Source organism: Trachypithecus francoisi, unplaced genomic scaffold (assembly GCF_009764315.1).
Source record: "Trachypithecus francoisi isolate TF-2019V2 unplaced genomic scaffold, Tfra_2.0 Lachesis_group5, whole genome shotgun sequence".
Taxonomy (NCBI): domain Eukaryota; kingdom Metazoa; phylum Chordata; class Mammalia; order Primates; family Cercopithecidae; genus Trachypithecus; species Trachypithecus francoisi.
Genome location: NW_022681470.1, coordinates 77,234,173 through 77,256,188, shown reverse-complemented (window position 1 = coordinate 77,256,188; position 22,016 = coordinate 77,234,173). Strand labels below are relative to the sequence as shown.

The following is a 22,016-nucleotide window of genomic DNA, read 5'->3' as shown; positions in this document are numbered from 1 at the left end:
AAGCTAATTTTGAGAGACAGGGTCTTGCGTTATTGTCTAGTCTGGTCTCGATCTCTTGACCTCAAGCTCTCCTCCCATCTTGACCTTGTAAAGTGCTGGCATTGCAGGCATGAGTCATTGTACCTGGCCCAAGTCTGTTTTTTCATTAAAAGTTTTTGATGTGGTTGTTGTTTTTTTTTTAGAGATGGGGTCTCGCTCTGTCGCCTAGGCTGCAGTGCAGTGGTGTTGTCATAGCTCGCTGCAGCCTTGAGCTCCTGGGCTCAAGTTATACCCCTGCCTCAGCCTCCTGAGTACCTGGGACCACAGGCATGTGCCACACCTGACTGATTTTTGAAATATTTTGTAGAGATAGCATCTCACTTTGTTGCCCACGCTGGTCTCAGACTCCTGGCATCAGGCAGTCCTCCTGCCTTGGGTTCCCAAAGTGCTGGAGAGTTTTGTTGAGATAGGATCTTTTTCTGTTGCTCAAGCTAGAGTGCAGTGGCATAATCACGACTCACTACTCACTGCATACTTAAACTCCTGGGTTTAAGCGATCCTCCTGCCACAGCCTCCCGAGTAGCTGGGAGTACAGACATGTACTACTACACTGGCTAATTTTTGAAAAATTTTTGTGGGAACAGGGTTGTCCTGTGTTGCCTAGGCTGGTCTTGAACTCCTGACTTAAAGTGATCCTGCCTCAGCCTCCCAAAGTGCTGGGAGTATAGGTGTGGGCCACCACGCCCAGCCTCATTACAATTTTTTTTTTTTTTTTAAATCAAAGCTATGGCTGAGCTTCGTGACTCACACCTGTAATCCCAGCACTTTGGGAGGCCAGGGTGGGTAGATTGCCTGAGCTCAGGAGTTTGAGACCAGCCAGGCAATATGGCAAAACCTCGCCTCTAGAAAAATTACAAAAAACAGCTAAGAGTAGTAGCACACTCCTCTGGTCCCAGCTACTTGGGGGACTGATGCCTGGGAATTGCTTGAGCCTGGGAGGTGAAGGGTGTACTGAACCAATATTGTGCCCTGTACTCCAGCCTGAGTGATAGAGGTAGAACCCCATCTCTAAAAAGTGAAATAAGAAACGAAAGCTACATATGCAAATACTTTAGCGGCATAGTGCTGTATTTTAGTAAAAAGCACCATTCACCTCCCATCTTCTAATTTTCCCTCTATAGGAACAAACATTTCAACTCTTTTGAGCTGATTCTTTTGTATTGACCTCTGTCTTTAACATTCTAGTATTGTTTCTCCTTATTTTTCCAGTTTTAGACAGTATCTTTCCACTAAGAAAGAGAAAGCTGGGCCAGGCACGGTGGCTCACACCTGTAATCCTAACACTTTGGGAGGCTGAGGCGGGTGCATTGCTTGAGCTCAGCAGTTCAAGACCAGCTTGGGCAACATAGTAAAATCCTGTCTCTACAAAAAAAAAAAGCAAAAATTAGCTGGGTGTGGTGGCTTCGCCTGTACTCCCAGCTACTTGGGACGCGGAGGCAGGACAATCACCTGAGCCCAGGAGACAGAGGTTGCAGTGAGCCAAGATCGCGCCACTGCACTCCAGCATGAATGACAGAGGGAGACCCTGTCTCAAAAAAAAAAGGAAAAAAAAAAGAAAAGAAAAGATAAAGCTGACCTGGGTGTGGTGCCTCAACACTTTGGGAGCTGTAATCCCAGCACTTTGGGAGGCCAAGGCAGATGGATCACCTGAGGTCAGGAGTTCGAGATCAACCTGACCAACATGGAGAAACCTCACCTCTACTAAAAATACAAAGCTAGCCTGGCATGGTGGTGCATGCCTGTAATTCCAGCTACTCAGGAGGCTGAGGCAGGAGAATCGCTTGAACCTGGGAGGTGGAGGTTGCAGTGAGCCGAGATTGTGCCATTGCATTCCAGCCTGGGCAATAAGAGTGAAACTCCATCTCAAAAAAAAAAGAAAAAAAAAAAAAGATAAAGCTGAAACACTTTCCCCTGTTGCCATTCCGTACACACAGTCACCCCATACTCATAAACTTCTGCTCTCTATCTCCCCCTTTCTCCCAGTGTAGTTGTACCATAATTGTTGTTTGATTACCGTTCTGTATTTACATTATAATGACCACGTAAGTTTTATTTACTGCTGAGCCACATGGTATAATTGCTTTTCATGTAAAACTATTAGTTTTCCATGGAATAATTGCTGTTTGTTTGCTTTGTAATTTTCTTCTGAAACTTTCTGAGTTTTGAACTTTTCTATGTGACTTCAGGAAGTTTGGAGGAATCTTCCCTTAGGAGTCAGTATTCTCAAATTTTACAATAATATGCTTTAGTTTGGGTCTATTTTTCATCTGTTCTGCTGGGCATTTTGTTGCCTTTTTCGTTGTGGAAACTTGGAAATCCTGCTTTCGGAAATTGAAAAAATTTTTTCTTAGATTTGAAAAAGGGTTTTCTCTCCATTTTCTGTTGTTTATGTGGGTGTTGGGATTAGTCCTTTTGTTTTTCTAAGTTGTCATCACCTTTTTCCATCTCTCTCTTTTTTTTTTTTTTTTTGAGACGGAGTCTCACTCTTGTTGCCCAGGCTGGAGTGCAATGGCGCGATCTCGGCTTCTCACAACCTCTGCCTCCCAGGTTCAAGTGATTCTCCTGCCTCAGCCTCCCGAGTAGCTGGGATTACAGGCATGCACCACCATGCCCAGCTAATTTCCTATTTTTAGTAGAGACAGGGTTTTTCCATATTGGTCAGGCTGGTCTCAAACTCCCGACCTCAGGTGATCTGCCTGCCTTGGCCTCCCAAAGTGCTGGGATTACAGGCATGAACCACTGTGCTGGCCCCATCTCTTAATATTTTATATGTTTTTGAGATGGAGTCTTGCTGTCTTGCCCAGGCTGGAGTACAATGGCACAATCTAGGCTCACTGCAACCTCCGCCTCCCATATTCAAGCGATTCTCCTCCCTCAGCCTCCCAAGTAGCTGAGATTGCAGGCGTGCACCACCACGCCTAGCTCATTTTTGTATTTTTAGTAGAGATGGGATTTCCCCATGTTGTCCAGGCTGGTCTGGAACTCCTGACCTCAGGTGATCTGCCCACCTTGGCCTCCCAAAGTGCTGGTATCACAGGTGTGAGCCACCGTGCTTGGCCTCTTTATTTTTATTTTTATAGATGGAGGTCTCAGTATGCTGTCCAGGCTGGAGTGCAATGGATAGTCACAGGTGGAATTATAGCACACTACAGCCTCCAACTCCTGGGCTTAGCGATACACCTGCCTCAGCCCCCTGAGTAGTTGGAACTACAGGTGTGTACCAACATGCCTGGCCCATTTTTTGTTTTTTCTTTACTTTCTGGAAAGTTCCTCAACTTTATTATCCTGTTTTTCTATTGAGGTTTTTAATTTTAGCTATTACATTTTTAGTATCTGAGTGTTCTGTTTTTTTACATTCTGGATACTCCTTTTTTAGTATCCTGTTGTTTTATGATTGCAGTATTTTTGTTTTGTTGCTAAAAATAAATTTATTCATTTTTTAAAAACTTATTTTAGGTTCAGTGGTACATGTGCAGGTTTGTTACGTAGGTAAACTTGTGTCATGGAGTTTGTTGTACATATTATTATGTCACCCAGGTACTAAGCCATCCAATAGTTATTTTTTCTGCTCTTCTCCCTCCCAACGTCCACCCTTAAACCCCAGTGTCTGTTGTTCCCTTTTTTGTGTTCATATGTTCTCATCATTAAGCTCCCACTTATAAGTGAGAACATGCAGTATTTGGTTTTCTTTTCCTGTGTCAGTTTGCTAAAGATAATGGCCTCCAGCGCCATCCATGTTCCTGCAAAAGACATGATCTTGTTTTTTTGTTTTTTTTTTATGGCTGCATGATATTCCATGGTGTATATATACCACATTTTCTTTATCCATTCTGTCACTGATGGGCATTTAGGTCCGTGTCTTTGTTGTTGTGAATAGTGCTGCAGTGAACATTTGCATGTATGTGTCTTCATGGTAGAATGAACTATATTCCTCTGGGTGTATAGCCAGTAATGGGATTGCTGGGTCGAATCGTAGTTCTGTTTTTAGCTCTTTGAGAAATCGCCATACTGCGTTTTACAGTGGTTTGACTAATTTACACTCCCACCAACATTGTGTAGTTTTTCATGTTTTGTTCTGAGATAGAGTCTTGCTCTGCTGCCCAGGCTGGAGTGCAGTGGTGCCATCATGGCTCACTGCAACCTCCACTTCCTGGGTTCAAGCAATTCTCCTGCCTCAGCCTCCTGAGTAGCTGGGATTACAAGTGCCTACCACCACACCCAGCTAATTTTTGTATTTTTAGAAGAGATGGGGTTTCACCATGTTGGCCAGACTGGTCTCAAACTCCTGGCCTCAAGTGATCTGTCCACCTCGGCCTCCCGAAGTGCTGGAATTACAGACATGAGCCACCGCACCTGGCCTGTGATAGGTTTGGATGAGGTTTGATCTGCCTTCTTAGCCTCTTTATTAGCAATATATTCTTTGCTCCTTTGCCTTGATTTATTTTATTTTTTTTGAGACAAGGTCTCTCTCTGTCATCCAGGCTGAAGTGCAGTGACGTGATCTCAGCTCACTGTGAGTTCAAGCGATTCTTGTGCCTTAGCCTTCTGAGTAGCTGGGAGCACAGGTGCATGCCACTATGCCTGGCTAATTTTTGTGTTTTTAGTAGAAGACAGGGTTTCACCATATTAGCCAGGCTGGTCTCAAACTCCTGACCTCAAGTGATCCCGTCTTGGCCTCCCAAAGTACTAGGATTACAGGTGTGAGTCACCACTCCTGGCTAGCCTTGATTTATTTTAAATCACTGTTATTCTTAATATCCCAGTTATATTTTTGTATTTGCACCTCTGAATAGACATGTAAAGAACAAATTAACAGACCAGGCGCAGTGGCTTACGCCTGTAATCCCAACACTTTGGGAGGCTGAGGCAGGTGGGTCACCTGAGGTCAGGAACTCAAGACCAGCCTGGCCAATATCGTGAAACCCCATCTCTACTAAAAATACAAAAAGTTAGCCTGTCATGGTGGTGGACACCTATAATCACAGCTACTTGGGAGGCTGAGGCAGGAGAATTGCTTGAACCCTGGAGGCAGAGGTTGCAGTGAACCAAGATCACACCATTGCATTCCAGGTTGGGCAGCAAGAGCGAAACTCCATCTGAAACAAACAAACAAACAAATTAACAGATCTATTTTTTACTATAGTAGAAAATACACGGTAAATATAATAAGGTTTCCATTTTTACATTTCTTCGTAAGTCTCATGACTTACTGATTTGCTAGAGCAGCAGTAATATTTTATCTCATGCTTATATTCTAGAAATGTGATATTCACAGATGTGAATTCCATACTTCGCTACTTGGCTAGAGTTGCAACTACAGCTGGGTTATATGGCTGTAATCTGATGGAACATACTGAGGTAAGCAATGAACATTTTGTTGTGTGTGTTTTGTCTTATGCTTCTGTTTTTTTATGGGAACCTCATCATTTATTGTTGGCTTATGAACTATTCTACTTAAGGATATTAACAGAGTGTTAATTATATAGACCAAGGTACGGAATGCTCATCTTGTTTTTGTTGTCACAAGAAAATTCTTTTTTTGTAATTCCTAAGTTTGAACGTTTAATCCCCTACCAGTTGTTCTTTTGGGAGCATTTAGTGCCATCTTTGCCTTCACAGATTCCTAGCATTTCATAGCCAGAGGGGACTGTATAGATCATCTCATCCAACGTTCTTACTTTATGGATAAGGCAGCAAGCCTAGGAAAGTTAAGTTTGACCAGGGTAACACGCATAGTTTGGATCTCATTTTCTTTTCTAAGTGTATGCCTTGTTTAATTAATTATATCAGTAAATTAACTTTTGATACAATCATGTGCCTCTTAACAATGGGATGCGTTCGAGAAATGTGTTATTAGGCAATTTCATCATTCTCTCAGCATCATAGAGTGTACCCACAAAAACCTAAATGGGATAGCCTACTACACACCTAGGCTATACAGTGTAGCCTATTGCTTCTAGACTACAAACCTATACTGGCAAGTTACAATACTCAATATAGTAGGCAATTGTAACACAATATGTATTTGTATATCTAAACATAGGCAACATAAGTATAACTATAACCATATGGGACCATTGTCATATATGCAGTCTGTCATTGACCAAAATGTCATTATGCAGTAGATGACAGTACTGCTTTTTAGATGCTGCTTTTTTTCCTGTTTGTATTCTGCTCTAACCTTCCTAAATCTCGTAAAATTCAAAGTACACAGAATGGTTTCTAAGTACTAACTTTTAAATATTTCAAGTAAATGAATCTGTTTGGCTGGGTACAATCTCTTCGGTTCATTCAGGTTGGTTACTTATTTCTGCCACCAATTCTCAAATTCTTATTTTCCTGTTCTTTCCTGAAGTGCCCCTCCACACTCTTTTTAAAAAAAAAAAAAAAAAAGCAGAAAGCATAGCAGAATAAATGGGGCATTTATTTAAGTTCCATTTTAGATTTTAGGCAATCAGAATTTAGTCCACATAATGATAAATTGTATAATTTGAGAAAGGAAAAGCATAGTAAGAGTGTACTGTTGCTCTAGTTAACTAGAATTTTTTTATGGTCTTTCTTTTTATATGCTGGAGTACATTTCTTTTCTATCTTTCATGTTCACAGATTGATCACTGGTTGGAGTTCAGTGCTACAAAATTATCTTCATGTGATTCCTTTACGTCTGCAATTAATGAACTCAATCATTGCCTGTCTCTGAGAACATACTTAGTTGGAAACTCCTTGAGTTTAGCAGATTTATGTGTTTGGGCCACCCTAAAAGGTATCAATAATTCCTAAAATGCTCTGTTTTAATCGTTTAATATTTTGCTGGATAAGAATTATACATATTTCTGAGTATGCATGTATGTATATGTGTATGTATATATATGTTTAGACAGTAACTTAGGACTTTATTACAGAGGAATGACCTCCCTGGCTGTTTTATTCCTATCCAGCTACAGGAATTCCCTGTCTTTTTCTGCCGTCGTCTGTCTCACAACCCCAACTTCCTTCTTGCCTTTGGAGCTGATCTTGTGCCTGATAAAGAAGTCCCTATCCCATTTATGTTAGCACCTCTCCTACTTCAGCTATTATTTTACTCCAGACACTTGTCTCTGACTTGAAAAAAAGCCATTATTGCTCAGCGAGTGTGTGATTGGGAGGTTAGGGAGTAGTGGGATGATGTGGAGTTGTGGTTTTTCTTAGAAGTCACTTCCTGCTTCTACAACTAGTTTGCAACAGGTAAGAATATGCTTTTTCCAACTTGGAAAGCCAATTTTTTCAAAAACAACTTTCTTGAGGTATAATTGATATACAGGAAACCACACTTATTTAAAAATGTATAATTTGATAAATTTTGACTTATATTTATGTATATATATATACACACACGCCCCTGTGGAACTATGGTTACAATCAAGATAATCAATATATCCACCATCCCCAAAAGTTCCTCATGCCTCTTTGTAATCAGTCATCCACCCTCCCTTGGTTCCAGGCAACCAGCACGCCCAGCTTTGAATATTTTTCATCTTCAGTTGGTTGAACCTACGGTTATGGAACTCATGGACACAGAGAGCTCACTGTTTTAGAAAACATTTCATTGTATACCCAGATGCTTAAATTTCATATTCTTTAGAAGCACAACTTTAAGCCATCTCATTTACTTCAGTTAGTCACAACTGGAACTTTGCTTTTGAAGCTGCAGATTGATTGAATATTTGAAACTTATCTTTGCTCATAGGAAATGCTTCATGGCAAGAACAGTTGAAACAGAACAAAGCTCCAGTTCATGTAAAACGTTGGTTTGGCTTTCTTGAAGCCCAGCAGGCCTTCCAGTCAGTAGGTACCAAGTGGGATGTTTCAACAACCAAAGCTCGAGTGGTAAGCCTTTTTTTCTTTCTTAAAAAAAAAAAAAAAAAGACATTTCAGTCTGTCTGAGGCCCTAGGTCTGAAAAGACAATTATTCCTACTCATAAAGTTGATTTTCTTTTAATAAATTTAAAAGGATCTTCTTGCAAGAATCTGACATTTTTATGTCTTGGTTTCACTTTTAATTGTTCAGCTATATAAAGCCCTAATCTTTATATAACTAAAGATTTTGATCATCCAATATATGTCCCTTAGGCAGTTCAAACTCCATATAAATAAAACCTCATAATTTTACACCTTTGCAATTTTTTCTTTCTTCTGAATCTCCTGGTTTTTGAACCATCGAGCATCAAGTCCTGGGATTCTGCAGCACTGTTTCATTGATTTTGTAGGAAAACGTGACATAGTGCACAGTACAAAAGGTCCTTTTCTCAACCAAACTTGCTCCACTTCAATCTGTTTTACATTTTAGGAATGTGTTGTAAAGTTTTGACTTAATTAAGGTTTTCTAATGTAAAATTTGAAAACTACTGTCTACTTGGATAAAGATAGCACAATCCACTCGGTTGTTTTGGCTGCAAATCTTCACTGTTTTTCACATTTACTCAACGAGCCCTGTTATGACTTCTCATGTGTGTAGATTTGTTTTCTGTCCTTCTTCGGTGCTATCACACTTTGTTGAGGCCTAATTATTCCTTGCTTGGTTTAATACCATAATCTCATAACTAAACTTCCTTTTGTCTCATCTTTCTCTAGTTCAGGGTATCACTTTAGAAAACACCAATCCATGGTCCTGTTATCCCTGAGGACTGACTCCCCATTGCCTAAAACTTAAAAGCCAAACTTAAAAGGTCCTCTGTGTTTTTGACTTAATCTATTTCAGCTTCCTTCCCTACCCACCCAATATGCATTCCTAACTTTTCATGGACATTGCACTACTTTTTTTTTTTGAGATGGAGTTTTGCTCGTTACCCAGGCTGGAGTGCGGTGGCACGATCTCGGCTCACTGCAGCCTCCGCCTCCTGGGTTCAAGCGATTCTCCTGCCTCAGCCTCCTGAGTAGCTGGGACTACAGGTGCACGCTGCCACGGCTGGCTAATTTTTGTATTTGTAGTAGAGATGGGATTTCACCATGTTAGCCAGTCTGGTCTCAAACTCCTGACCTCAGGTAATCTGCCCTCCTTGGCCTCCCAAAGTGCTGGGATTACAGGCATGAACCACTGTACCCAGCATCCCATATACTCTCCATCTGATACATTTCTACTTATCTTTGAGGTCCAGCTTGTTTCTTAACTCCTTTTAAGCTTTTCCTGATAAACCTAGATATCGCTGATTAATTTCAGCTGAGTGATCTAACAGCACCCTGAACATATCTCTATTACTGGTATTTGGTTTTAGTTATATTCTTATCCAGATTTTGCACCCTCAAGTATAGGGATGATGTTCTAGTCGTCATGTTTTTCATGACCAGTGTGTATAGTGCCTGGCACATTTGTTGAATGAGTGTGTTCTTAGACATTTAGCCATAAGACTTTTTGTTGTGATGGTGGTTGTGTTTTTCAGGCACCTGAGAAAAAGCAAGATGTTGGGAAATTTGTTGAGCTTCCAGGTGCGGAGATGGGAAAGGTTACCGTCAGATTTCCTCCAGAGGCTAGTGGGTAAGAAAATGTAACTCACATTTATAATTGAATGTATTTAGTGGGAAAGCTTTAAAACAGTGCTTAAATACTTAAAGTATTAATAGGTTAATATTATAGAAGAACATAAGATTTTAATTGTGATAGGTAAAATTCTTTTTTTTTTTTTTTCTTTTTTGAGGCGGAGTCTCGCTCTGCCGCCCAGGCTGGAGTGCAGTGGCCGGGTCTCAGCTCACTGCAAGCTCCGCCTCCCGGGTTCCCGCCATTCTCCTGCCTCAGCCTCCCGAGTAGCTGGGACTACAGGCGCCCGCCACCTCGCCCGGCTAGTTTTTTGTATTTTTTAGTAGAGACAGGGTTTCACCGTGTTAGCCAGGATGGTCTCGATCTCCTGACCTCGTGATCCGCCCGTCTCGGCCTCCCAAAGTGCTGGGATTACAGGCTTGAGCCACCGCGCCCGGCCTGTGATAGGTAAAATTCTAAACATCTTAATAGTTTTTACATTATTGTTAATGTTGATTTAATTTGTAGTTTTAGTTTGTGAACTTAGTAAAAGAGACATTTTAATTTTATCCTGACAGAACTGTAAATGTAATTAACAAAATATCCACAAATAAAAAACCTTAAATTTCATTTTTAGTTTTAGATTTTTGGGCTTTCATTTAATTGGATTTGTGTTTGTACCCTGAGCAGTCCTTTTAATTAGCAGTTGAAGTTAGGATAGCATTTTTTTGTTTGTTTGTTTTGTTTTTTCTTGAGAAGGAGTCTTACTCTTGTCACTCAGGCTGGAGTGCAGTGGCACGATCTCAGCTCATTGCAAGCTCTGCCTCCTGGGTTCATGCCATTCTCCTGCCTCAGCCTCCCAAGTAGCTGGGACTACAGGCACCTACCACCACGCCTGGCTAATTTTTTTTTTGTATTTTTAGTAGAAACGGGGTTTCACTGTGGTCTCTATCTCTTGACCTCGTGATCTGCCCGCCTCGGCCTTCCAGAGTGTTGGGATTACAGTCGTGAGCCACTGTGCCCAACCAGCATTGTTTTTAAGTTATTTTTTTCCACCAAATAAAGGAAGGGGAGTCCTGAAAACCCTGTTCCTATTCCTTTCTTTCCATTAGGTTTCCCAACCCCTTTTTCTCTTGGCACCCATGGAAAGTAGTATTTGAATAGCTCATTAGGGAAAAAGACTGTTCTGTATAGTGGTCACCAGGCTGGGGCTGCTTCAGGCCTTACCCACCATTCCCCAGGGCTGAAAATGAAGTCTTTGTCTTTGCACACCTGTCATCCTATTTGAAGCATACTGGACAAGCTTTATAATAGTGTCCTTCCAATGATACTAATATAATAAAATATCTCTTATTAAAGCAGTTAGCCTCACCTAGAAAATTAACCATTAGGAAAATGTTCTGCCATGTTTTATAATTGAGGTGATTATTTTTTCCAAATTTAGGATTTCCAAATTTAATTTTTTCAGATTTTGCATTCTATCACCATAATGCAGTTCTCACCCTTATGTAGTACACAGTAGAAACTGGAAGATACAGAAACAATTTTCGTTTAACTTTGTATTTAATACTTCTTCACAAACTATTTCATAAGCATCATTAACAGTAAAATTACTTTCAGAATTTTACATTTTTGTCTCTGCTTTTCTGTATTTGCTGATTCAGTAGGTGAAATAAAGGGTAGATAGAAGGAGATGAAACAGAAGTGATGTCTCTGGAAAATTCACAGACTTGATCATTAAATGGTTGATTGGTAATTGACTAAGTGGATTCAGTTATAAATAATACTTACCTTACATGGTTTAATACCTATAGACATCCTGGGTTCCTGCCGTCCAATATTCTGCTACTGTGCACTTGGTATGAGAGGTCATGATTGTCCTGTTGTATGGTGACCTTAATTGTCTATAAAAGCCACCTTTTTTTTTTTTTTTGCAGTGGCCATTTGTAGCTGTACCACTTCAACATTTGTCTTTTTTGAATCTTTTCATATTTCATGTCACTGTCACTTCTTGGAATAGTGAGTTCCCCATGTTTGTATATTTAAAGTGTAAAATATTTTTTGTTATAAATTATATCAGTTTCAGAGACTATGCTCATGAGACAGCTTTGAGATTTGGAATATAAATCAGTATTTAGTTTTTCTTACTATGCATAATTTTGATCATCTCTTCTTATACTGTTAAAGAGTTTTTCTGCCGGGCGCGGTGGCTCAAGCCTGTAATCCCAGCACTTTGGGAGGCCGAGACGGGCGGATCACGAGGTCAGGAGATCGAGACCATCCTGGCTAACACAGTGAAACCCCGTCTCTACTAAAAAATACAAAAACTAGCCGGGCGAGGTGGCGGGCGTCTGTAGTCCCAGCTACTTGGGAGGCTGAGGCAGGAGAATGGCGTAAAAACCCGGGAGGCGGAGCTTGCAGTGAGCTGAGATCCGGCCACTGCACTCCAGTCCGGGCGACAGAGCGAGACTCCGCCTCAAAAAAAAAAAAAAAAAAAAGAGTTTTTCTTTAATTACTATTTTTTCTTTTTTTCTTTTCTGTGTCTTAAATGAAAGGCCAGAAGGCTTGGCTTAGCCTTTTATTCTTATTCTTAGCTAACATATACATAGCACCTATTATGTATGGATGCTACCCCGTGCTTTACTTATAGTAACTTATTTAATCCAACAGCCTTCTAAGGAAGGCACTATTGTTATCTCTGTTTCACAAATGGTTTCGGAAACAGATTCATACAATGTTTTAGTAACTTGCCAAGCTCAAACCTCTACCATCTGGGTCTAGAATCCATATAATTAAAAATTATACTACATGTATCTGTTACATGTGGCAGAAGCCCAATTCAGCATCACTGCTAACTCATGCAGCATGATTCTTTTGTGTGTGTGTGTGTGTGTGTGTGTTTAGCTATTCAGATATAGATTGACTTTTTAACTGATGATTTTAGTTGTCTTGTGACTTATAGTCCTCTTAGCTTTCTTGGGGTTTGGAATTGTTAGACCTGCAGACATTATTTCAGATTTAGAAATAACATTTTTGAAATAATGTTTTGATCTCATCACCTTTCTTAATTTCTTTATTTTAAAGCCAGGCACATTAACTGTAAAATAATAGGTACTGGTTGTTAGTCTCTTCTTGACAATGGTTATAGCATGTTATTGGGCACAACACCCTCAGTTAAAAGTACATCACAGTATTTTTCTTCCTGGGAATTTATGGCCCTTCATTTAGTTTTATTTTTAATACATTTTTAATTTTAGAATAGTTTTAGATTTACACAGAGTTGCAAAGATAGTACAGAAAGTTCCCATGTACCCTGCACCCAGTTTTTCCTAACATTAACATTTTACATTATTGTGGTACATTTGTCACAACTAATGAACTAATATTAATATATTATTAATTAAACTTCATCCTTTTTTGGGATTTTGTTAGTTTTTCCCTACTGTCTCTTTTCTGATCTAAGATTTCATCTGGGGATATCACAGCCCTTTATTTTTTTATTTTTATTTTATTTATTTATTTATTTATTGTACTTTTAGTAGAGACAGGGTTTCACCATGTTGGTCAGGCTGGTCTTGAACTCCCGACCTCAGGTGATCCACCTGCCTCGACCTCCCAAAGTGCTGGGATTACAGGTGTTAGCCACCATGCCCGGCCTACAGCCCTTTATTATATGTAGAAAGTTTTGAATAGCCATAAATACATTGCATTGTACTTGTTTGCATTAGCCTTTGTGTATAAACCCTCCTTTTTGTCTTTTTTTTTTTGAGACATAGCCTCGCACTGTCATCCAGGCTGGAGTTCAATGGTGCGATCTTGGCTCACTGCAGCCTCCGCCTCCCAGGTTCAAGCGATTCTCCTGCCTCAGCCTCCCGAGTAGCTGAGATTACAGGCGCCCACCACCACGCCCACATAACTTTTGTATTTTTAGTAGAGACGGGGTTTCACCATGTTGGCCAGGCTGGTCTTGAACTCCTGACCTTGTGATCCGCCAACCTCCGCCTCCCAAAGTTCTGGGATTACAGGCGTGAGCCACCGTGCCCGGCCCAAGCCCTTCTTAAGGTTGAATCATTGATCTGGGATGCTAATGACTTTTAAAAACTTGATTGATTTAAAAATGATATAAATTCATACAAGAGGTTGTACTTTTCCCCCTCCCATATTGATGTCAACTGAGATCAAAGCTGTGTGGGAAACTAGGTAACTGTCTTAAAACTGTACAACTGCTGGCTGAGGTGAGCGGATCATGAGGTCAGGAGATCGAGACCATCCTGACTAACACAGGGAAACCCCATCTCTACTAAAAATACAAAAAATTAGCCAGGTGCGGTGGCGGGCACCTGTAGTACCAGCTACTTGGGAGGCTGAGGTAGAAAAATGGCATGAACCCGGGAGACAGAACTTGCAGTGAGCAGAGATTGCGCCACTGCACTCCAGCCTGGTCGACAGAGCGAGACTCCGTCTCAAAATAAAAAAAAACAGAAAAATAACAACAATAAAAAAACTGTGCAACTGCTAACCATCATTATAATTTGAAACTAATACAAGTTGGTGAAAGCTGATTAAACTTCCTTGCTTCATGCCTTGTTTCCAGCCCAGTCAACTGTATTTCAACATAGTGGTGTAACATCTTTTCTTTTACTCATGTACTTGATAGAAGGAGGATCTTGATGTGTAATATTATCAACAGTGCCTCTGATCTATATTCTTCCTTACAATTGTCAGCTGCTCATAGGAACAGCAGAACAGTCTTTTTGCAGATTCTGATTCATTGAGTGTTGGTACTGATGAGACCTTTGGGATTATTTAGTTAAAATTCTTTTAGTTTTAATCTCCCTCACATGAGTTTACCTCTATAACAAACCTTCACATATACCCCTGAACCTAAAATAAAAGTTAAAAAATTAAAGTTAAAAAATACTCTTTTGGCTGGGCATGGTGACTCACACCTGTAAACCCAGCACTTTGGAAGGCCAAGGCAGGCAGATCATGAGGTCAAGAAATCAAGACCATCCAACATGGTGAAACCTCGTATCTACTAAAAACACAAAAATTAACTGGGCGTGGTGGTATGTGCCTGTAGTCTCAGCTACTTGGGAGGCTAAGGCAGCAGAATCACTTGAACCTGGGAGGTGGAGGTTGCAGTGAGCCAAGATCGTGCCACTGCACTCCAGCCTTGGTGACAGAGCAAGATTCTGTCTCAAAAAAAAAAAAAAAATTTTATTTTAGCATCTGAGAAAACCAAAGCCTAGAGAAGTAAAGTGACTTTTACTAATTGTCATGTGCTCTTTTCATTTAGCCATCACAGTGACAGTCTCAGAAGAGCTTCTCTCCAGTGGCATAGGTGGGCACCCAGTTCTCAGTAGTAGCAGGTCTTATTAAAGACAAACAGTGGAAGGTAGCATTGGAAACAATTTTGAAGCAGCTTTACTTTAATTAAATTACCATTCTTTTTGATAAAAAGAAAAAGGAGAGTCTCCTTAAGGTTGCAATGTTTGTAAATACCTTGTCCCCTCTGTGAGATTTTACATATGAAGTTGTTTCTTATAATTGTATTATATATGGTGTAGTCTTTTTTTCTTCCTGTCAGGGTCAGATTTTCTGTCACAGTACTTTTTGTTAGAAAATAAAATATGACTTGGGTACCAATTGGAAGGATTTTTGTTTAGTTCTCATCTCCTCAAAAAGGTTAAGTTTAAGTATTTAGTTGAAACATGTTAATGAGTTTCTTTGTGAAATGTTTTTGTTTTAGTTACTTACACATTGGGCATGCAAAAGCTGCTCTTCTGAACCAGCACTACCAGGTTAACTTTAAAGGGAAACTGATCATGAGATTTGATGACACAAATCCTGAAAAAGAAAAGGAAGATTTTGAGAAGGTAATTAAAAGTGTAGTGATGACCCTTTGTCAGAAAAGTTAATTAAAGTTACAGGATTACCTAATACCTTCATGGTATAAAAATAAATTTTGTTCTCATAGCTACTTTTTTCCCTATCTATATATTCCATGTCTGAGACCTAAGCCAAGAAATGTCGAGCTCCCATACCAAAAAACTTAAAATTTATTTTTCTTTTCCCCGTTTATAGAATTTACCTGAATGATGTGTTTTCCTATAATACCAATTTATTAAATGAATTGGTCACTGGAGGCAGGTTTTTTGGTCATATAATCTTAAGTTTATGAATGAAATAAACACTAAGTAGGTATTGGAAAATGTGAAGGTTTCCTAGCCTCTTATCTTTATTCAGAAGTATGGCAGTGTATTCAAAGAGAGGGCAAATGATTGTCAGTTCTCCTGGTAATGACCAGCTTTTCCAAAGTAAATGGAAAACTCCATCATGAGATCAGCTTTCTCAGCTGGAAATTTGGAGGCTAATGTAATGAGTATCTATCTCTTTTTTCTTTTTTGATCTAATATCATGTAACTTCCAGAACCGTTTTCAGGCTAAATAAGACTGATGGTTTATATTACATTTGCCTAAATGCAGTATCAAGGGTTGAAAATGCACGAAAAAATGCAAAAGATATACCAATGGTTATTTTGGTTTCTTATTATAGGTTATCTTGGAAGATGTTGCAATGTTGCATATCAAACCAGATCAATTTACTTATACTTCGGATCATTTTGAAACTATAATGAAGTATGCAGAGAAGCTAATTCAAGAAGGAAAGGCTTATGTGGATGATACTCCTGCTGAACAGATGAAAGCAGAACGTGAGCAGAGGATAGAATCCAAACATAGAAAAAACCGTAAGGCACATTGTTTTATGTTTTAATTGATATTCTTATATTCTGCTTCTTTAGTTGAATGTGATTTCTTTTTTGTGAAAGCTGCTGGTTTTTTGTTTTATTTTGTTTTTGTTTTTGTTTTTTTTTGAGGCAGAGTCTCACTCTGTTGTCCCGGCTGGGGTGCAGTGGTACAATCTGGGCTCACTGCAACCTCTGCCTCCTGGGTCAACTGATTTTTCTGCCTCAGCCTCCCAAGTAGCTGGATCGACAGGCGCGCACCACCACACCTTGCTAATTTTTGTATTTTTAGTAGAGACGGAGTTTCACCATATTGGCTAGGCTGGTCTCGAACTCCTGACCTCGTGATCTGTCCACCTTGGCCTCCCAAAGTGCTGGCATTACAGGTGTGAGCCACCGTGCCAGGCAAAAGCTGCTAGTTTAAACATATTTGGGTATATGACTCATTTGTGTTAGAAATCTTTTTTTCTTTCTCTATCTTTATGTTCTTATTGTTTTATTAACATCACAACCACATATGAATATGCCCTTCATATCTCACTTATTATGTGTAGTCTTTTGCATTGTATTCATTCAATTTGAAGGATTCCTTCTGCAACATTTTACAGTTTTCTTACTTTAAATACTTAGCCTTTCTATAATACAATGTTTGATGATAATGTTGTCACCCAAGTCTTCCTTTTGGTATGTGGATAAATGTGAATATAATATATAATATAAGCTCAGTACTAACCTGTATCTCTGAACTGTCACTTGACTAAAGAGCATATCTTTCTTATTCATGACTTCTCTTCTGAACTTCTAAATTGGGCTATTTTCATTCTGTAATTATGTTGTCAGAACCACACTATATTAAATCATGAGTGTTACATTTGGGAAGTATTAGTAAATTAAAATAGTTATAATGAGTCTTTTTTATTTTGAAAAGGTTTTCTACATTTTCAAAGGTGGCTAACCAAGGGACTTTTAGACCCATCTTGATTCTTTGAGGGCAATTGTCTTATATTTCTAGTAGCTTCCACAGAAAATTATTGTTTAACAGTTCATATGCATATGGGGCAGGTTTTTGCTAGATATTGTGATATAGGTGGAACCATTGCCACTTGGAATATGGAGTCCTTTTTTCTAGTATTAAACTCTTTTCTTTCTTGTATCACTGTCTGTTTTCTATCACCTCTTATTTTCTTGGATCCAAGAGTATCCTGCTTCTCATTGGGATGATGAAGGGGCTTTCAAGGAGCCCATGAGTTCAGACTGTCAGCCTGAGATGTGTTCTTTAGACAGGCACGGGCTGTAGTGCCAATGCCTGTGGGACCTTAGGGCCGGACCAAACCATTCTGTCCCTTAGGCATGAGGTGGCAAAAGAAGAGAATGCTTCTGCTTTAAAGGCAGAATGTTAAATTTGAGGGAGATGAGAAGAGAAGGGGCTGGCCGTGCCATGATGGGAAGGGAAACACTTGGTGAGCGGAGCCTTCAGGCCTTGTACTTTTTTTTTATGCTTAATTAATACTACATGAGTGGGGCCGGGCGCAGTGGCTCAAGCCTGTAATCCCAGCACTTTGGGAGGCCGAGACGGGCGGATCACGAGGTCAGGAGATCAAGACCATCCTGGCTAACACGGTGAAACCCCGTCTCTACTAAAACAATACAAAAAACTAGCCGGGCAAGGTGGCGGGCGCCTGTAGTCCCAGCTACTCGGGAGGCTGAGGCAGGAGAATGGCGTAAACCTGGGAGGCGGAGCTTGCAGTGAGCTGAGATCCGGCTACTGTACTCCAGCCTGGGCGACAGAGCCAGACTCCGTCTCAAAAAAAAAAAAAAAAAAAAAAAATACTACATGAGTGGAATGTATTAGTGTTATCTTTTCTAAAACATATTTGTATTTCCTAAATGTATTGTGAAACATCTTTCATTAAAAAATGATGCATTTGCTCTTGGTGCTGGATACTGGAACTATTACAGTGTTTTTAAACTAACACAGGGTGATTATAAAACAAGAACATGAAATTTTATATCAAATTATAGCACTATAAGAATAATTTCAATTTCACCAGATGAGTTAACTGTAATATAATTATCATTTTATAGCTATTGAGAAGAATCTACAAATGTGGGAAGAAATGAAAAAAGGGAGCCAGTTTGGTCAGTCCTGTTGTTTGCGAGCAAAAATTGACATGAGTAGTAACAATGGATGCATGAGAGATCCAACCCTTTATCGCTGCAAAATTCAACCACATCCAAGAACTGGAAATAAATACAAGTAAGTATATCTCCTTCAATATGCTAGGTGACCTTCTGTGCTTTTGTTTTGATCTTTAAACATGGAATAGAAGCAAAATAGTCAAGAAACCTAGCCTTTTGTTCATTCATGGGTTAATTGGCTGGTGGCCTTTCAGGGGCTGTTTACTCACCTGTCAATTAAGGTTATACCACATTATTTCTAAGATCACTTGTATCTGTGAAAGTCCTGAGTCTGCCTAAAGTTGCTTTTTTTTGTATTGATTAGGTAAACTGTGATGTATATCTTTAGATGAAGATACTTTGCTTCCTGTAATAAACTTTGAGTCTACTTTGCACAAATTGATTCCTAAAAGTAATAATATTGAAAACTTCCAGAAGTATGAACAATACAAGAAAGTAACATGTCTTTAGATTAGTTTTCTATGTGGATTTGTAGGTTAACAGATCTTTGTTTTAAATGGACCTTTTCCAAAAAAAAGCCTACTTTATAAAGTAAGCCATAAAATATATTTTTTAATACTTTAAAGAAGCCTACTACACATAAATGCTGAATTAAAACTTCTAAAAAGAATGGTAAATGTAAATGATTACTTGGTTAGCTCATGTAATCAGCTTTAAACTCATGGGTGCTGACATGTCTGTCCATATATAGACAAACACACGTGTAATTATATGTGCATACATACTATTTTTACCAGGATTACTCCTTGTTTTACTAAGCAAATCCTTTAAATACATTTGGAAAAGTGACTTTGGATACACATTTTCAGTATCAAATAATCGCAAAGCATAATGCAGTAGCATCTCAATCAAGTTGTATCTTAAAGGTTACAGTGTATAATGGCTGGGCACAGTGGCTCATGCCTGTAATGCTGACACTTTGGGAGGGCGAGGCGGGAAGATCTCTTGAGGCTAGGAGTTTGAAACCAGCCTGGGAAACATAGTAAGAACCTGTCTCTACCAAAAAAATAAATTAAGAAAAGAAAAAAGAAAAAACTAGCCAGGTATGGTGGCATGCATCAGTAGTTCTAGCTACTTGGAAGACTGAGGCAAGAGGATTGCTTGAGTCCAGGAGTTCAAGGTTACAGTGAGTTGTGATCATGCCACTTCACCCCAGCCTGAGCAACAGAGTGAAACCCTGTCTCTAGATAAACAAAAAGGAAAGCATTGACTGGGTGCAGTGGCTCATGCCTGTAATATCAGCACTTTGGGAGGCCTAGGCGGGTGGATCACTTGAGGCCAGGAGTTTGAGAGCAGCCTGGCCAACATGGTGAAACCCCATCTCTACTTTAAAAAAAATACAAAAATTAGCCAGGCGTGGTGGCACATGCCTGTAATCCCATCTACCCGGGAGACTGAGAATCACTTGAACCCAGGAGGTGGTGGCAGCACTGAGCTGAGATAGCACCGCTGCACTCTAGCCTTAGTAAAAGAGTGAAACTGTCTCCAAAAAAAAGAAAGCAAGCATATTTGCACTAATATGTATGTATTTTTTTAATTCAAATTGATACTGCATATAAATTGTATACATTATCTTAGAAACTGTTTTTAAAACTATTTCATCTTAAATGTAATTTTAACGTAATGATTTTCTGGTCTTTTATCTGTTTTTTTTTTTCTTTTACACAGTGAATGGAGCACTGTTTTTGAGTGTGTTTGACTACTTTTAAGACTCTTAGGGATTTACTTGAGTAAGGGATTACTCAAGACAGTGAGACTCTGTCTCAAAAAAAAAAAGTGTTCAAAAGCTAAATTTCCTTAAAATTATTACATGTATTATGTATTGCTTCCTACCATGCCATACATTGGCCATTACAGAAATATTGTGATTATACAATTTGCCAAACCAATACCTAATTTTGTATTAAATTGCAAATTTGCTTTTTTGTTTGACTGCTAAGTTGATAACTGACTCATTGTTCTCAAAGGCTGATAATGTTCTGATATACTTTGAGTATTATGAATCATAAAACCTTTTGGTTTTTAAGAATCTCTTAACTTGTAAAGAATTACATTTTAAATTAGTATTGTTGTTTATAATGCCTAATCTAAGAGGGAAAGGGTAAAATGTTTTATTTATTTTTATTTTCTTTTTTTCTAGTGTTTATCCAACATATGATTTTGCCTGCCCCATAGTTGACAGCATCGAAGGTGTTACGCATGCCCTGAGAACAACAGAATACCATGACAGAGATGAGCAGTTTTACTGGATTATCGAAGCTTTAGGCATAAGAAAACCATATATTTGGGAATATAGTCGGCTAAATCTCAACAACACAGTGCTATCCAAAAGAAAACTCACATGGTTTGTCAATGAAGGACTAGTAGATGGATGGTATGTTTAATGTTACTTAGAATTGACAAGAAGTAAGGACGTAGTAGTTATCAGTGATTTTTAAACTGCTTGAGAGATAGGGAAGGCGATCGGGAGGAGGGGGAATGGATAGGCATATAGAATTCTTGGTTCTTGTCTTCTTCTCAATCAGTGCATTAGGGCTTCCGCTTCTTGTTTTAATGCCACAAATATAGAGTGCCCACTGGGGATCATGGAATGAAAAACACACAAGAGGGCACATCCTCTGCAGGTTTTAGCATTTAATAGAAAAATAATTTTGACTTTCTGGTCATTGGTGTATTTGGTTACTGATCTCTACTCTCTACTGAGGCTGAGGTTTTTCTTTTTTGGCTAGGTCTCAAGAAGGTCAAAATACCCTTGAGTCGAAGTGAAGATGTAAAAGTTTATCTTGAGCTCCATTAAAAGGGTATTACTGCATACTTACCGAGGTTTGCAAATCCCTGCAAAATATTTATTTCCTGGCCGGGCGCGGTGGCTCAAGCCTGTAATCCCAGCACTTTGGGAGGCCGAGACGGGCGGATCACAAGGTCAGGAGATCGAGACCACCCTGGCTAATACGGTGAAACCCCGTCTCTACTAAAGAATACAAAAAACTAGTCGGGCGAGGTGGCGGGTGCCTGTAGTCCCAGCTACTTCGGAGGCGGAGGCAGGAGAATGGCGAAAACCCGGGAGGCGGAGCTTGCAGTGAGCTGAGATCCGGCCACCGCACTCCAGCCTGGGCGACAGAGCCAGACTCCGTCTCAATAAAAAAAATTAAAAAAAAATAAAAAAAAATTATTTCCTACATATATTTTGTTTTATTCCAAAGGGCTTTATAAAGTACATTCATTTGTGAATGACAGGATACCATCTTTTTTCTGATTTTCATGGTCCTGTGTGGAATAGGGACCTTGAAAATGTTTATTAAATAAAAATGTATTAATGCATGGGATTTCCATATTTGAAAATGTCACCATTGTGTCTTTTTTTCCAAAATGTGCTTCTACTGTTTGCAGTAGTGCATTTATTTTACTGCAGTATTTGACAAGTCAGCAGTTATCCCGTTCCTTGAACTTGGGCTTACTGGTATTGCAATCTACCTAATTCGTATAACCAGCTCTTAGCCAAATGTTTAACAAACTGAATATAATTTAGTATTCATTAA

General features: G+C 39.4%; 1 protein-coding gene across 1 annotated transcript in view; it reads left to right on the top strand.

Moving 5' to 3' along the window:
* Positions 1 to 22,016, top strand: part of EPRS1 (glutamyl-prolyl-tRNA synthetase 1) — a 91,752-nt gene that overhangs the window by 10,757 nt on the left and 58,979 nt on the right. The window contains exons 3-10 of the mRNA XM_033200754.1: positions 5,298 to 5,397; positions 6,646 to 6,802; positions 7,766 to 7,905; positions 9,456 to 9,550; positions 15,282 to 15,408; positions 16,089 to 16,281; positions 18,364 to 18,535; positions 20,618 to 20,851. Of these exons, the coding sequence (XP_033056645.1) occupies positions 5,298 to 5,397; positions 6,646 to 6,802; positions 7,766 to 7,905; positions 9,456 to 9,550; positions 15,282 to 15,408; positions 16,089 to 16,281; positions 18,364 to 18,535; positions 20,618 to 20,851 (1,218 nt within the window). The remainder of the gene's footprint in view (positions 1 to 5,297; positions 5,398 to 6,645; positions 6,803 to 7,765; positions 7,906 to 9,455; positions 9,551 to 15,281; positions 15,409 to 16,088; positions 16,282 to 18,363; positions 18,536 to 20,617; positions 20,852 to 22,016) is intronic.